Genomic DNA, 12,949 nt, shown 5'->3' on the forward strand with positions numbered 1-12,949 from the left:
AGCCTCCGGTTTCTTAGTTTGGAGCTCTTTCCTCCTCTTGACTGGGTGGGGTCTACTGTATCAAGTGGGAATATTGCTGAAATAAGCAGAATTGTGTAAAGTTTGGGCATTTTGAAATTTACACACATCAACAGATAAATAACTGACTGGATATGGACCAGCTCTCTGTCGTTTTGTCTCGTCTGTGGGTCTGTGTCAAGTTTTGGTTTCTCCTACTCATCTGTGACGTTTGCTGTCTCCTACTCATCTGTGACGTTTGTGCGCCGTTGGCCTCTGTTGTGGATTGTTCTTAGTACTTGTACTGCGTCATTACTTACAACAGACATCTTCTTCCACTAACGGTTTCTGTCTCCTGTTCTTCCATCTTGATTTAGATTTTTGACTGTACCGGATTTTGTGCCTCTTTACTGACATTTTTAGTTGTTCTAGCTTTGTGCACCAATGTGGACCAGGCCGTTTTCTATTTATTATTTACAAACCACGTACATTGCTATGTTGTGTAGATTAGACTATGCGCGTCACGTGATGAGATGTGTTTGTGTCATCCTTCATCTTGCTCCCTGCATGTCACTGACTGCTGTCGCCTTCGTTTCTTCAGTGCCAGGACTGTGCTCTGCTCTCAAATGTGATGTGAACTCAGCGCCATTGAGAGCCAGCACTAGCTCCGGGTGTGGAATTTTTTCCCACCTTGAATAGTGTCAGAAGAAATGTCAGTCATCTGAGTGCAAGAAATATATGCCCTAAACGGTCCGTGCATCTTACTGACTGTTTTGAAATTTGAAAGATTATCAAAATCGGATCAAAACTGCGGTGTCAAGTATTTAGATAAGAAACTTTTAAGTATACTTTTTATGTATACTATATATGTATACTACTATAACTGCATGATTCATGCAACCTCTTCTGTTATACAGCGGAGACAAGCGTTCAGCCTACCGCGTTCAACACATTTTCTTGCTTATTTTACCCCTCGTTGATAAAGAATTGTCATTATCACTATCATTGTCATTGTCTTTTACTTATACTAACCCCATCATATAGCTAATTCATTCATCTCGTGGCTGGTGCCAGTTGATGAACGATTATTTTGGTGCGGGTTGTCGGGGGAACTGCTGGATAGGGGCAGCGGCTGACAGGGGTCACACAGGTCAGTCTTAATTGGTGGCGTAGCAGATCTTGCAAAGAACAAGAAGTTCATTTCTGCAGGTTTGCAAGGCAGTTCTTCGTCTGTCCATCTTGGCATCGACATACCCTGTAAAATATCTTTATAAAAGAGTGTGAAGTAGATAGTCTCATGGCTGAAACAGACCATTGTCTCATGTGTCGTCAAACTATGTGAACACCACTTTCTGCGAACACTGATAGACCATGTATTAGCCGAGCTGTCAGCTTGAACGCTGCTATACTATGCAAACTAGTCTCCTTGCTTTCTGTCAATATTTACAGGCTTCGAAACTCCACACTTGTCAATATTAACAAATACATCTACAATAGTAAATCTATCGACACAGATGTATTCTCTACAAGTTTTGAGAACTCTGCGTTTGTCAACCCGGTAAGCTCACGAGGTCGCTTGCTTACTTCAAGAAGGCAGACATACACTGTAGTTCAACATCCAGCAATTTGTACAACCTGCACTTGGCAACAGGCCTGATGGCGCTGCTGCGCCAGAGTCTGTCCAAGTTTCACTGTGAGAAAGTGGGAAATATTTCTATGGCGATGTAAATTGTGTGTAACAAGGCCTGCTTGTCAGTGAGTGCGTGCTGTCGACTGTGGGCGAGGGAGAGGAAAAGAGTCGGAGGGGAATCGATGACAAGAGCAAACAGTTCGTATGGCATCGGACTGACTTAATTTGACGTGCAAAAATGCAAGCATCGTGATGGTGTAGTGTAGCAGTTAAATTAAGTGTCAGATCAGAACACCTGTGCCTCTCACAGTTCCAAGAAGTAAAGAAAGACGACGAAAAGATACAGAACAAAGAAAAAGAAATGTTTCTCAAAGAATGCAGAGAGCAGAAATGATAGTTATTCCCCAGACCAGGTACTCGATGATCATCAATCGTCACAACACGTTCCTGTGGACGATGAACGAACTCAAGCCTGACACTGAATATATTCAGCTGTTTAATATAATATTTCTCGGACTGCTTTCAAACCTGAACCAAAACATCAGAAAGTAAAACAAAAGTTACATAATATACAATTATTTCAGACAGCAAAAGCTGCAGTTAAAATAATCTTCGCATTTCTGAATGTAAGCTAATCCTAAAGGGAAAATATTGAGTTTGGTTCAGTAAAGGCCGCTAATTCCCAAAATCTGAGTGACAATTTCTGTTGGTGAAATAAAAAAAATTGCAGTTCTTATCTGGGTTTTGGAAAGAAGTCGCTAGTTCATTTCTATTCTTGTGACTTCATAAATGTCGGCTTACTCAGTACTCCAAACTTTCACAGTGGCTGAAGCCTTCAGTGACGGTAGAGGTTAATCCACGTGTGATTTTTTGTAAAAAAAAAAAATTAACAGCTTTAAGTTTAATGTTATGTGTCACTGGGGTTAGCCTTTGAGCTCTCTCTCTCTATATATGTGACAGTGGCCCCATAAGGGACTGTAAATAATCTTTTGTGGCTTATGAAGCAGCATTCTGGCAGGACACAAACAAGGTATATCTGTGACCTCAGGCTGACAGGAAGATTGTACATGTGCCACGACAGGACGGTCAGACAGAAAGTGGAGGCTAGCCAGCCCGCGGGGTTCCCCCGGCTTAATAACAGACTACCTACACCCTCCTGGCACGGTAAAGACGCAATCGGCAATGACTTTGTAGTATGTTGTCTTCAAAATGCAAGAAATAATTTTGAAAGTAATCATCCTCATAATTTTTTTTATCATTTCATGTACACAGATGACACGTTCTCAGAGCAGTTTCTTCCGGAAATCAGCGGTCCGGCGGCAGAGAGAAGGTTGGCTTTCAGATCTCGTCTCGGACACGGTGTTCTTTCTCTGTATGTGCCATCTGTTTACAGGCTGACTTCCGTGACTACCGTGACAATTGTAGCCTTAGTCGGCGTAAAACATCCCCCCTTCTTCCCCGGAAGATCTCTTGACAATTAACAAAAGAATTTCTGACAGAGTGAGTCTTTTACATTAAAAAAATACTTCCAGCGTTAATCTAAAAACGATTGCAGTATCTCGTTCATATATAAAAGCGTAAGAAAAATCAGTTTATCATATGAAGAAGCTTTTCGTGCTTCCTGGGATAAAGGGTCCGACAAACATGGCTTGAGAATCCCAGATGCTGAGGACGAAATAAGTTGGCAGACATTTTGCGGGAAGTGAAATGAAACATGATAAACTGATACAGAGCTCGGCCTGACAAGCCTCGAGATTGCTGTTGCCATTGACAACGCCACCGACTGCTGCTGATGTCTTAAGCTGAGGACACCAAGGTTTCTGTTTGATGATAGCCTTTACACACTAGGTCTGTTTTATACGGCACAAAACCTTCAGTCGCTTATCTCTAACAAGTTTCCAAAGTACTAAGCTCTACGAAGAGCTGTTTGCCCGCTCACCGAGACACATCGCCAGCGTGTTCTCCGAACTAGGGTGAGAACTGCTCACTCCATGCTTGAAACTCGCCATCGGCACTGTATTTTAGCAAAATCTGTTGCTGTTCGCAATATAATTCCGCATTATCCTTATCAGTGCAGCTTTCATTTGTAAGTGTGCGTGTGCCAGAGCAGGTGTGACTAACGCACTATCGTAATCTCTATGCTGGCGGTGAGTGCACCCCGGTCGTTCCTAGCACGCGATGCCATGAATACTGTGTGAGAAACGAATACACTATAGTGTATGGTATATATATCTTAAAGTGTTCTACACACGAATCTCTCTCTCTCTCTCACAGATACAAATACACGCACGTGCACATTCCCGCGGGGAAGGAGAGTGGGAACACGAACAAGGCCTTCAGTCTAATATCACCATGACAACCCTTGATGTGGCAATAAGATTACCGCAGAGTGGGTTCCCACAGAACAGACATGATCGCTTGCCACCTCGGCCTCGTGTTACTACTCTGCCTGGTATTAGAAATTAGAAACTAGACATTAGACACGACAAGAAACTAGACATTAGCCGTTAGAAATGGCGCTTGTCTTTTACAGATTACTGCACATGGATACTAAGCTGTAACCTACTTGTTTCACCACAAACCTATATCAAAGTACAACATCGAAAATTGTATGGCTACACAAAAGCTTCATTATTGAAATTGTGTCCCTTTTCTAGATTAAAAAAAATGTCCTCGAAGGGTGTTTTCGTCTTATCAAACTTTTTCTTTGATGTTACTCAAACTTTCATTTCGTCATTTTTTTTTCTTTGTCATTTTTTAAACCACATTTAAATTAGGATTCTACAACAGTAACTGAAATTGCGAGTTCAGCTGAAGCTTTCAATTGTTCTCTGCTCATTCAGGAGCATTTATTTCACTGCTTCGGTTGGCGGTCTGTACGAGATGCCTCCGTTTCTCCACTTATTGATGGACTTGTGCTCCGCTGTGCAGCAGTGTCTGTCGTGTGAAGTAGAGTGTATTGATGCCATCATTGCCTGAGCTGTAGATGCACGTCACGGGGTTGGTCCTGGTGTGTTGGTCATCATACCAACAAGACAAGATCGATGCCATATTTGCTGTTCAGTGTACGCACGAGTCGCGCGGTTTGCCTTGGTGTGTTGTTTAATCAGGACAATGCTTAACAGACGAAGAAATGGCTTTCGCTTTTCAGTTGTCGGTTGGGTGTGATTTCCGTTTTCTGCATTAGCAGACATCAGCTCCTTTGCCCATGGGATGGTGTTATAAATACCACAGTGTTGTAATGAATTGTTATGAGGTTATAGTTGCACACTGATAGCTCTGGTGTCCGGGGCGAAGACAGCAGCCTTGCCAACCCCTACAGGGTCACTATCAGTTAAAATGCTTGCTCATTGGAATGAGACTTTTGTGGACTCAGTCAATAATAGTTGTTAATTTTAAAAAAATTGCCGACATCAAACGTAGAGGTATGGAATGAAACCTCATTTTAGAATGATCAAATGCTGAAGAATAGAAAACTGTTTTAATAAGCATCTTATTATACTTAAACTTAAGCAAACGAGTTTTAATTCTTCCCGCGCGTAGAGGAACAAATAAAAAGTCCTAAACAGTGTAAGTCACACATATGAATTCTTTACAAGAGACAGCGAATCAGCGAGAGAAGAGTGTTATCTTACTTTGCAAACTATAGGAGTTTAACAGTTACTGTGAGCTTTCTCTTGGCTGCACAGCAGAACACGGCTCCTGGCGACTGACAGCCTCTCAGTTGTTGCTAATGCGTACGCACCCATCGGAGTACACACAAATATTAATTTTTTTAAAAAATTCATTCGCCTGTTCGGTAATTGCCAGATAGAAAAAGGCATTGGTTGCAATTGCAGGCTATAGCAGGAGAATGCATGAACGTCCTGCATCGTTTCATAACGAGCTGCTTGGTAGACACCTTTCTCCGCTGGTAGCCCAGCTCGAGTTTGGAAATGCCGTGTCTCGACAACCTTTCGTTTTAGAAGAGTTTTTTTTTCTGTTTAAGCTATCAGAGGTACTGGTGCATGGGAAGGCAGCGGTGTTTTATAGGATGCATTTTAACATCATGATGATGATGAATGTACGCTTGTATAGCACTCTACCACAACATGGAATTATGCTCTGAGCGCTAATAAACAGTAGAAATCCTACAAATAAACATAGTGAAAGAGACGTGTGACATGGAACAGCAGCCATACTGAAATCTGTTTTCTGAAACTTCAAAAGGTTCTTAAACAAATATGTAAACGCAACTATTTACTTGTAAATGTGAAGGTGTGACTATATATCACAAGCTGAGACAAGGGTTTAGGGATCAAACAACCTATTAAGCATCAATATTTACAATTATTGTTTACATAGCTTTTTCTAATGATAAACAGTTAACAGCAGTTGTAAAACACTAAATTTCTTTATTAATCTCTTAAAGTGTGGAACTTGAAATGCAGAGTTGTGAACCATAATTAAGATTGAGCTTTGAGAACATCATCTAGGAAACACGACATTGTACAAACCACACAACATGGGAGTACTTAAAAAAAAGAAATCAGCCCCAGGCTCACTTGCTGTCTGATGCTGGCTGACAAACTAAATCTCTCACATTCTGAAAAAAAAATCTACATTTAATTGCTTTACACTTTGGAAAACAGCATTAAGCTTAAGTTTCTAAATCAATCACAGCTCAGAACAGAGAAGCTGTTTCAAAAAACTGAAACTGCCGATTCTTATTCCTTCAAGGCACAAATTGTTTGCACCAGGTAATGTGACAGCATGCATTAACGAGTCAAATAATAAATCAGTGACCACAGGGGGCAATGACAATTTATAATTTCTTAACCATTAATCCAGAACATTCTGCATAAAAACATAATGCCTGTTCTTAAATCTAATTCCCTCAAGTAATACCTAGGCTGCAGCTTTAGTTTGCATGCTTTTTGTGTAACCGCTTATGTTCAAGACTGTTAGGGGGAAGCAGAAGCCAGTATTAAAGGTTATGAATGAATCATTAAGGGTAAGGCATCTGGAAACCTTATTTAATGTGTGCCAGATGTGTAAATACACGAAGGAGCATAAATTGCATCAAGACTGTCCAGACATGGAATGAACATATGATGTTTTACAATCCATGTCATTGCTCCAAATTTCCTTCGAAAAATGTTATGGTTATCTCTCCAATTTCAATATTTTTCAGTTCTGAATAATTCTCATCTCAGTAAAACAGCAGATCTTAGCATCAAAGCACTCCTCAGAGAAAAATCAGGGTGCAGATGCAATTTTGAAGACACTGTAAATCTAATCATATTCTTGCTCCAGTGATCAATGCTCATTTATTTCAAATTGAATGTTTGCAACACTCCCATATTATCCCTGCTTTTACTGAAATTTGTTATCAGAAAATTATGGTCATTGAGACTGATAATGTGACATAGGCTGCTTGAGATTATGCTGTCTAAAGTAAATGCATATTATTTTCTTGCAAATATTTCCCATTCACCAAGAACACAAATCATGGCCTATTCTGTGAGCATTATCAATGCCTTTAACCATGGATTTGACATGTAAACCCATATCTTTGCATGGACCCAAAATTACACATAAACCATACAGTAAATCATTAACTTTACTGCTTTCTATTAAATACATAACCAGATTATAATAAAAAGACTTCATCTGCAGACTAAGCAGACTTTACTATAATCTTAAAGCACTGTGTTGCAGGTCACCTGGCAAACGATATAGTTAGCTAGTCAATATGCAGTGTTTGTCCTTCATAAATATCTGTGCTGTCATTAACGGTTTAAAATAGTGAACAGGTAATTTAAAACACAGTTTATGCTCACATAATTGATACTGATGTTTTAATCACTTCTGCTCTAAAGTTCTGGTGACAAAAAAAGTCATTTGATTTGCTATTGCCCCTAAATCACCACTCAGATATAGTAAATGGCGATCATCATGTCTCCATATACTCTACAAACTGACCATCACAGGCTATATTGCATAAGCAGTTTTACAAAAAGAAGGAGGGCTGCAACTGGCCACAATCGAGAACAGGAACAATACAAGCAGCTGAAGTAATGTGGTCACTCTTTTTGAGGCTGTGAATAAAATACTTACTCATTTTCACGAAGATTGAGGGATATTCTGTTAGAGCATTTTTCTTTCACGTTGGGCAAACATGCATCTTTTGTGTTAAAGCAATTCGGGGTTTGTGAGGGTGAAGGAGTTTTGTAAGAGGCATGAATCAGTTTTCCAAAAGCTTTTTATTAGTCTACGTCTAGAAGGAAGTTCTGAAAATATGCTATACTTCTGACTTTCCTCTTTCCTTTGCTATTTGTTAGTTGCAGACAACATAAAATTCATGTTTATAAAAAGTCAGCAATAACAAACAAGAAAAAAGCTAAGAGTGAAAAAAGAGAAAGCAAAAGAAATAATCATCTATTTCAAATTACAACTGATGGATTTCTTTCTGGAAGATTGTACTCCAAAAGAAATAATAAGTAATGCCACGTTTGACTGTTCTGAAGATGAGGCTTCCACATTACCCAGACACTTTTAAGTTGTCTACAATGAAACTTGCACATAAGTACACACACACACATTCATATACTCATGTGTACACACACAAAGTCCTTCTTGCGTCCATGGGAGTTATCAGAAAAGTAACTTTTCTCACAACAAATGTGTTCAGCACACAGACAATGTGCTAAAATAAGCTGCTGCTAAAACATAACTAATTCTTCAATCATTCCAGTCTTGACTGCATTTTCACCACTCATGATTTTAAGTCTCATAAATGCTTTAAAACGTGAATGAGAAAAGGCAAATGTCATGAAATCAATATCCACTGTATTTGCATCGGCTACCCAGCTTCCTGAGCTGTGACCTTGGTCCATCTTGGCAGTTCCCTACACACAGAATAATGGATACATCAGAAGACTTCAAGTGTAAGTTTCCATAATGGCACTGGCAATAAAGGGATGTCAACAAGTGACCCTGCTGCTCAGTTAAAACCTTGCCAGTCACTCTCTTCCTCATCATCTGAATCTATACGTACGCAATGGACACCATTTTTAAGTGAAGGAGTTCCCTTGAATTTACCTAGAAGAAAAAGAATATCCAAACATGCATGAAAACAAACATATGTTTACAAGAAAACAATCCTACATGTTCACATGAAAAATAATGTTCACGTGAAAGCATATATAATCATGTGAAAAACAAATGTGTTCACATGAAAACATATATACATGTTCACATACACCAATATGCTTGCATATGCATGCAAGAATACTATTATTTCCATGCAAGAACTTTCTTGACAATGCAAAATTTGCAATATGCTTCAAATTTCTTTTTGTAACATGACTTTGGAATACTTAATGTATTAGGAATTTAAAATATTCTTTTAATCTTGTGTTCCAATACAGTGTTATAATCCTAACAGTGTACTACATCACACTAGTGCACCATTTACAAGGTTGCTAGCTGTCAACAGCAGTAAGAGAGAGAAAATGAGCAACAGTTCGAATTATTCGCACACCAACAGTCTGATTTCTCATGGTTCTGAAAAACTAATACTTTAGCATGAGAAATGCAGACTTTCAACTTCCGAATAACCCAAACTGTCACTCTGATTGGTGTTGACGGCAGGCAATGTTGTGAATGGTGCTCTAGTGTGACGTAGTACAGTGTTAGCGGCGCTTGCAGGTGCGAATCACATACTTTGGTAGCAGATAATTAAGGGATTGGTTTTAGAGGCTGAAATTTACAGGTTAAGTTTATATCACCAATATATACCAATATCTGCACAAAACGCAAACCATTCAGGTTGGTCTTTAAGAATGCAGCTGTTTGTTACTCCACATTTTTGAGGAGCATAAACCAGCCAGCTGCAATATTTCACACTCTCAAACATCAGTCAATACCACCACACTGGAACCTCAAACTTTCTCAATTAACTACAACACTACTTGCATTCTACTTGAATTTAACCTTAACCTTCAAATTGACCTATAGGAAAAGCTAGTATCTGGGTTTGTAATAATATCTAATGTAAAAACTTTCTAACAATAAAAAAGTTCTTTGTCTTACTCTTATTTGTAATATTCTGCTCCTTACATCATAATCATATAGCAAGTTGTTTAAACATTACTCCATTATTTTCATAGTAAGTCACAATATTTATGCTTTGCTTTGTCAGCAAAACTTGATCACAGAAATATGGCATCAACATGAAAGACTGTGAAGGTATTCAGATGAAAATATAATTTGTTTAGTGGGGGACAACAACCAGCAGAAGTAAATAAATGATAAAATGTATGCCAGAAATGCTTACCAAGTACACGAGCAAAAAATATAAGAAAGACAACATCATCTGGCCGCTCCTTGCTTCGGATGGTGACCTTCTCTTTCATCAATTTTTCTTTATGAGCATTAAATTCAACCACCAAGTGGTGTCCCTTTCCTGCATGGCAAACAAATCTAAAAATATTAGTTAAATAAAAAAGGAAGAAATAAAAAGAAGTTACAACTTAAACTACAGTATCATCTTTGTCTTTTTCTGCATCAATAAAATCTTTAGATTTAGCACTAGACAAGCAGCATGCTTTGCACTAAATTTGTGTTAGCTAAAGACATAAGAAAATATGATAATTTATAATATTTCTCAAATATAGTTATAATGGAAATAATACCTATATAGTGAAAGTATAATTACATCAATATCATATTAAATGGAAAACTATATGTTGCTATAAAGTGCTTAAGAATTAATCTGACTAAAGAAGTGTCATGTAACAAATGCCACAAACTCACCATCGGCATTAGGGACAATACTTTTCACTTTGACAACCAGATTCTCTAAAGGATCAAAGTTCACTTCCTCTCCAAGGTCATCCACGATACTGAATGTGACATCATACACATGTCGAATTTGCAAAAACCCAAGATGGACCTCCTGAATTCCTTCTTCTGGACAAACTATGCTGATCTCTGCATCATGTCTGGCTACTTCCTCTGTCCTAAAGTGCACGTGTCCATCACCATTGCCTATTTTTAGACAAAATCCCTGTAGCTTTTTATTTTTCTACTTGTAACATAACAAAGTTTTCTTTTTAAAGTCATAATAACAACAGTGATAATTTTAATATTATAATAGTCCTATGCCTGCTCTAAGCTCATACCATCAGTTTATCTGTATTGCAAATGCTCAGTCATATAAGCTTATTTATCAGTCAGTATTTTTATTTATTGTGCAGTGAAACAATGGAACTCTCCCCCTTTTATTATCCGCCACCTACCCAATATTGAATCTTTAAACATGCACTGAAAACCCACCTCTTTTATGAACATTACTCCTAACACCCTTTCCCACAAAGCTAGTCCTTTTTCCCTTTTTTTTCCTTTTCCCTGCTCATTTTCCTTTTGCAATATCATGTTACTCTCAGTTCTTGTTCTTGTTATTTGGTTCCTCTTTGCATTTTCTGTATTTGATTTTATTTTTTTGTTAGTACTGTTGTTTATTTTTTTATAGTTCATATGTTATTTGCTTGTTTTCCTGTCCCTCATATGCTGTCCATGTTTCATTCTTGTTCTTAGGTGCTAAGAGTATGCTCCTTAGGAGTGTGAGTATGCAATTTACAAATTTTGAATTTATTATTATTATTAAATACTGACATTCAATATCATTATATAATTTTACTTACAAATTAAATCTATAAATCACAATTAGCAATGCAAAACTTATGTTGTTATACATCAATTTGAACTATCCATGCCAGTGTCCCTAATCCACCTCTAGGAAAACCATAGAAGAACTAGCCATGGCTAGTCTTACTATCCTGTTAGACACAAAATAGGCAAATAATGCTGCTGCCTAGAAAACCAAAAGCTTGTGTTACAAGACAGCAACAACACCAGTGAATGTCATCTATATCACTAATCATCTCCCCTGCAGAATGTGATTTCCTACACAAGCATCTTACATTCTTTTCTATCCCCCCTCCCATATAGCAATAAATCACTGGGCAAATGAGTGATAAAAACTACCACAAATCACTAATACTGAATTCTAAAAATCACAGCATACTCACAGGCAGATAGCATAGCAGTCAAAAGTCAACTGCATCAACCATAATACAGATCAATACTGTCAACTTGCTAACTCAAATCACTTGTGACATGACTGATGCATGACACCATTTGACACAATTTGTGGTCTTTCTGACAACTCATTTTAAAGTTTCCCCAATCAGAGATTTATATGTTAAATCAATGGCTACAAAGCAAAATTATAAGAAACAACGGCTAAGTTAAAAAATATATATATATATGGTATCGTATAATTAATGTTAATCTCCCTATTTGTTCAAGCTACTCTTAAATTTTCCATGGTTTGTCTTCTGTCTTACTCCTAGTCTCTGCAAAACGTTGTCACTTCAGCTTACTGACTACAATAACTTGGGTTGCTATCGCACTTGGCCCAGTCCTGTTTTGACCCCCGGAGACTAGATCAGTGTATGTCAAAAGCTCCTTAGCTCGAACTCGAACGCTGTAAAATCAGGAGAGTGAAAGAAGGCGACACCCAGGACATTAAAAAAACGAACGCCCTATCGACATTCATCCCAAAACAAGTGTTGTACAATGTATTTCCTTCTAATCTCAACGGCAAGTAAACTTCAGTGACAGTGCTAAGATTTCGTAACTTTGTAAAACTGAAACAGATATAAAAATCCAAACAAGCAGAAATGTTTTAGCCTGAAATCAATACAAATACGATGGTTGATCTGAAAATACTGTGCAAATCGCAAAAGCAAACAAAAAATAAAAGCCAAATGTAACATTCAACTGCAAAGCACTCTTAACCCCAGCTCAGTCAAAACAAGTCCTTGGTCAGGAAACGCTCCATTTTGAACGTTGAAGGCTTGAACTAAGCGACCAAAGATTGACGATTAAGCCATCGACAATTTATATATCTATCTAATCTCGTTTGTATAGAAATATGCTGAAAGATCTCACCCTGAAAAGTCCACGATACTTCAACACGATGTATTTGCTGCCTTATTTATCACTTGTGATTCACACTGTTGCGTTGACGTCTGCTCTTCTCTCTCTTTGCAGAGACAAAAAAAGAAACTATTTCAGGAGAGGTAACTCTGCTAGCCAAGTGAGAATAAAATGTTGGAAAAATTTGTCGCGCACAGTTTGAGCTTTGCAAAAATAATTATTACATAGTTTGTTCTAATATATCATCAAAAGATTATTCACCTTTCCTTGTTCAACATGCTATCATTGTACGTGTAATGGTCAGATCTTCAATCTAACGCTCTTTATCGTACT

General features: G+C 38.1%; 1 protein-coding gene and 1 long non-coding RNA gene across 2 annotated transcripts; both read right to left on the reverse strand.

Moving 5' to 3' along the window:
- Positions 1-6,001: 6,001 nt before the first annotated feature.
- LOC112564839 (UPF0687 protein C20orf27 homolog) lies at positions 6,002-10,963 on the reverse strand. The gene is made up of 4 exons (XM_025239912.1): positions 10,949-10,963; positions 10,427-10,697; positions 9,948-10,076; positions 6,002-8,710 (listed from the first exon to the last, which is right to left on the reverse strand). Exons 1-4 carry the CDS (start codon positions 10,961-10,963, stop codon positions 8,613-8,615), a joined length of 513 nt encoding a protein of 170 aa, XP_025095697.1. The 3' UTR covers positions 6,002-8,612.
- A 1,002-nt stretch (positions 10,964-11,965) lies between these two features.
- On the reverse strand, positions 11,966-12,911 carry LOC112564424. The gene is made up of 3 exons (XR_003099209.1): positions 12,878-12,911; positions 12,629-12,722; positions 11,966-12,161 (listed from the first exon to the last, which is right to left on the reverse strand). It is a non-coding gene; the product is annotated as an uncharacterized LOC112564424 (long non-coding RNA).
- Positions 12,912-12,949: the final 38 nt, after the last annotated feature.

This window comes from Pomacea canaliculata, linkage group LG5 (genome assembly GCF_003073045.1).
Source record: "Pomacea canaliculata isolate SZHN2017 linkage group LG5, ASM307304v1, whole genome shotgun sequence".
In the NCBI taxonomy this organism is placed as follows: Eukaryota; Metazoa; Mollusca; class Gastropoda; order Architaenioglossa; family Ampullariidae; genus Pomacea; species Pomacea canaliculata.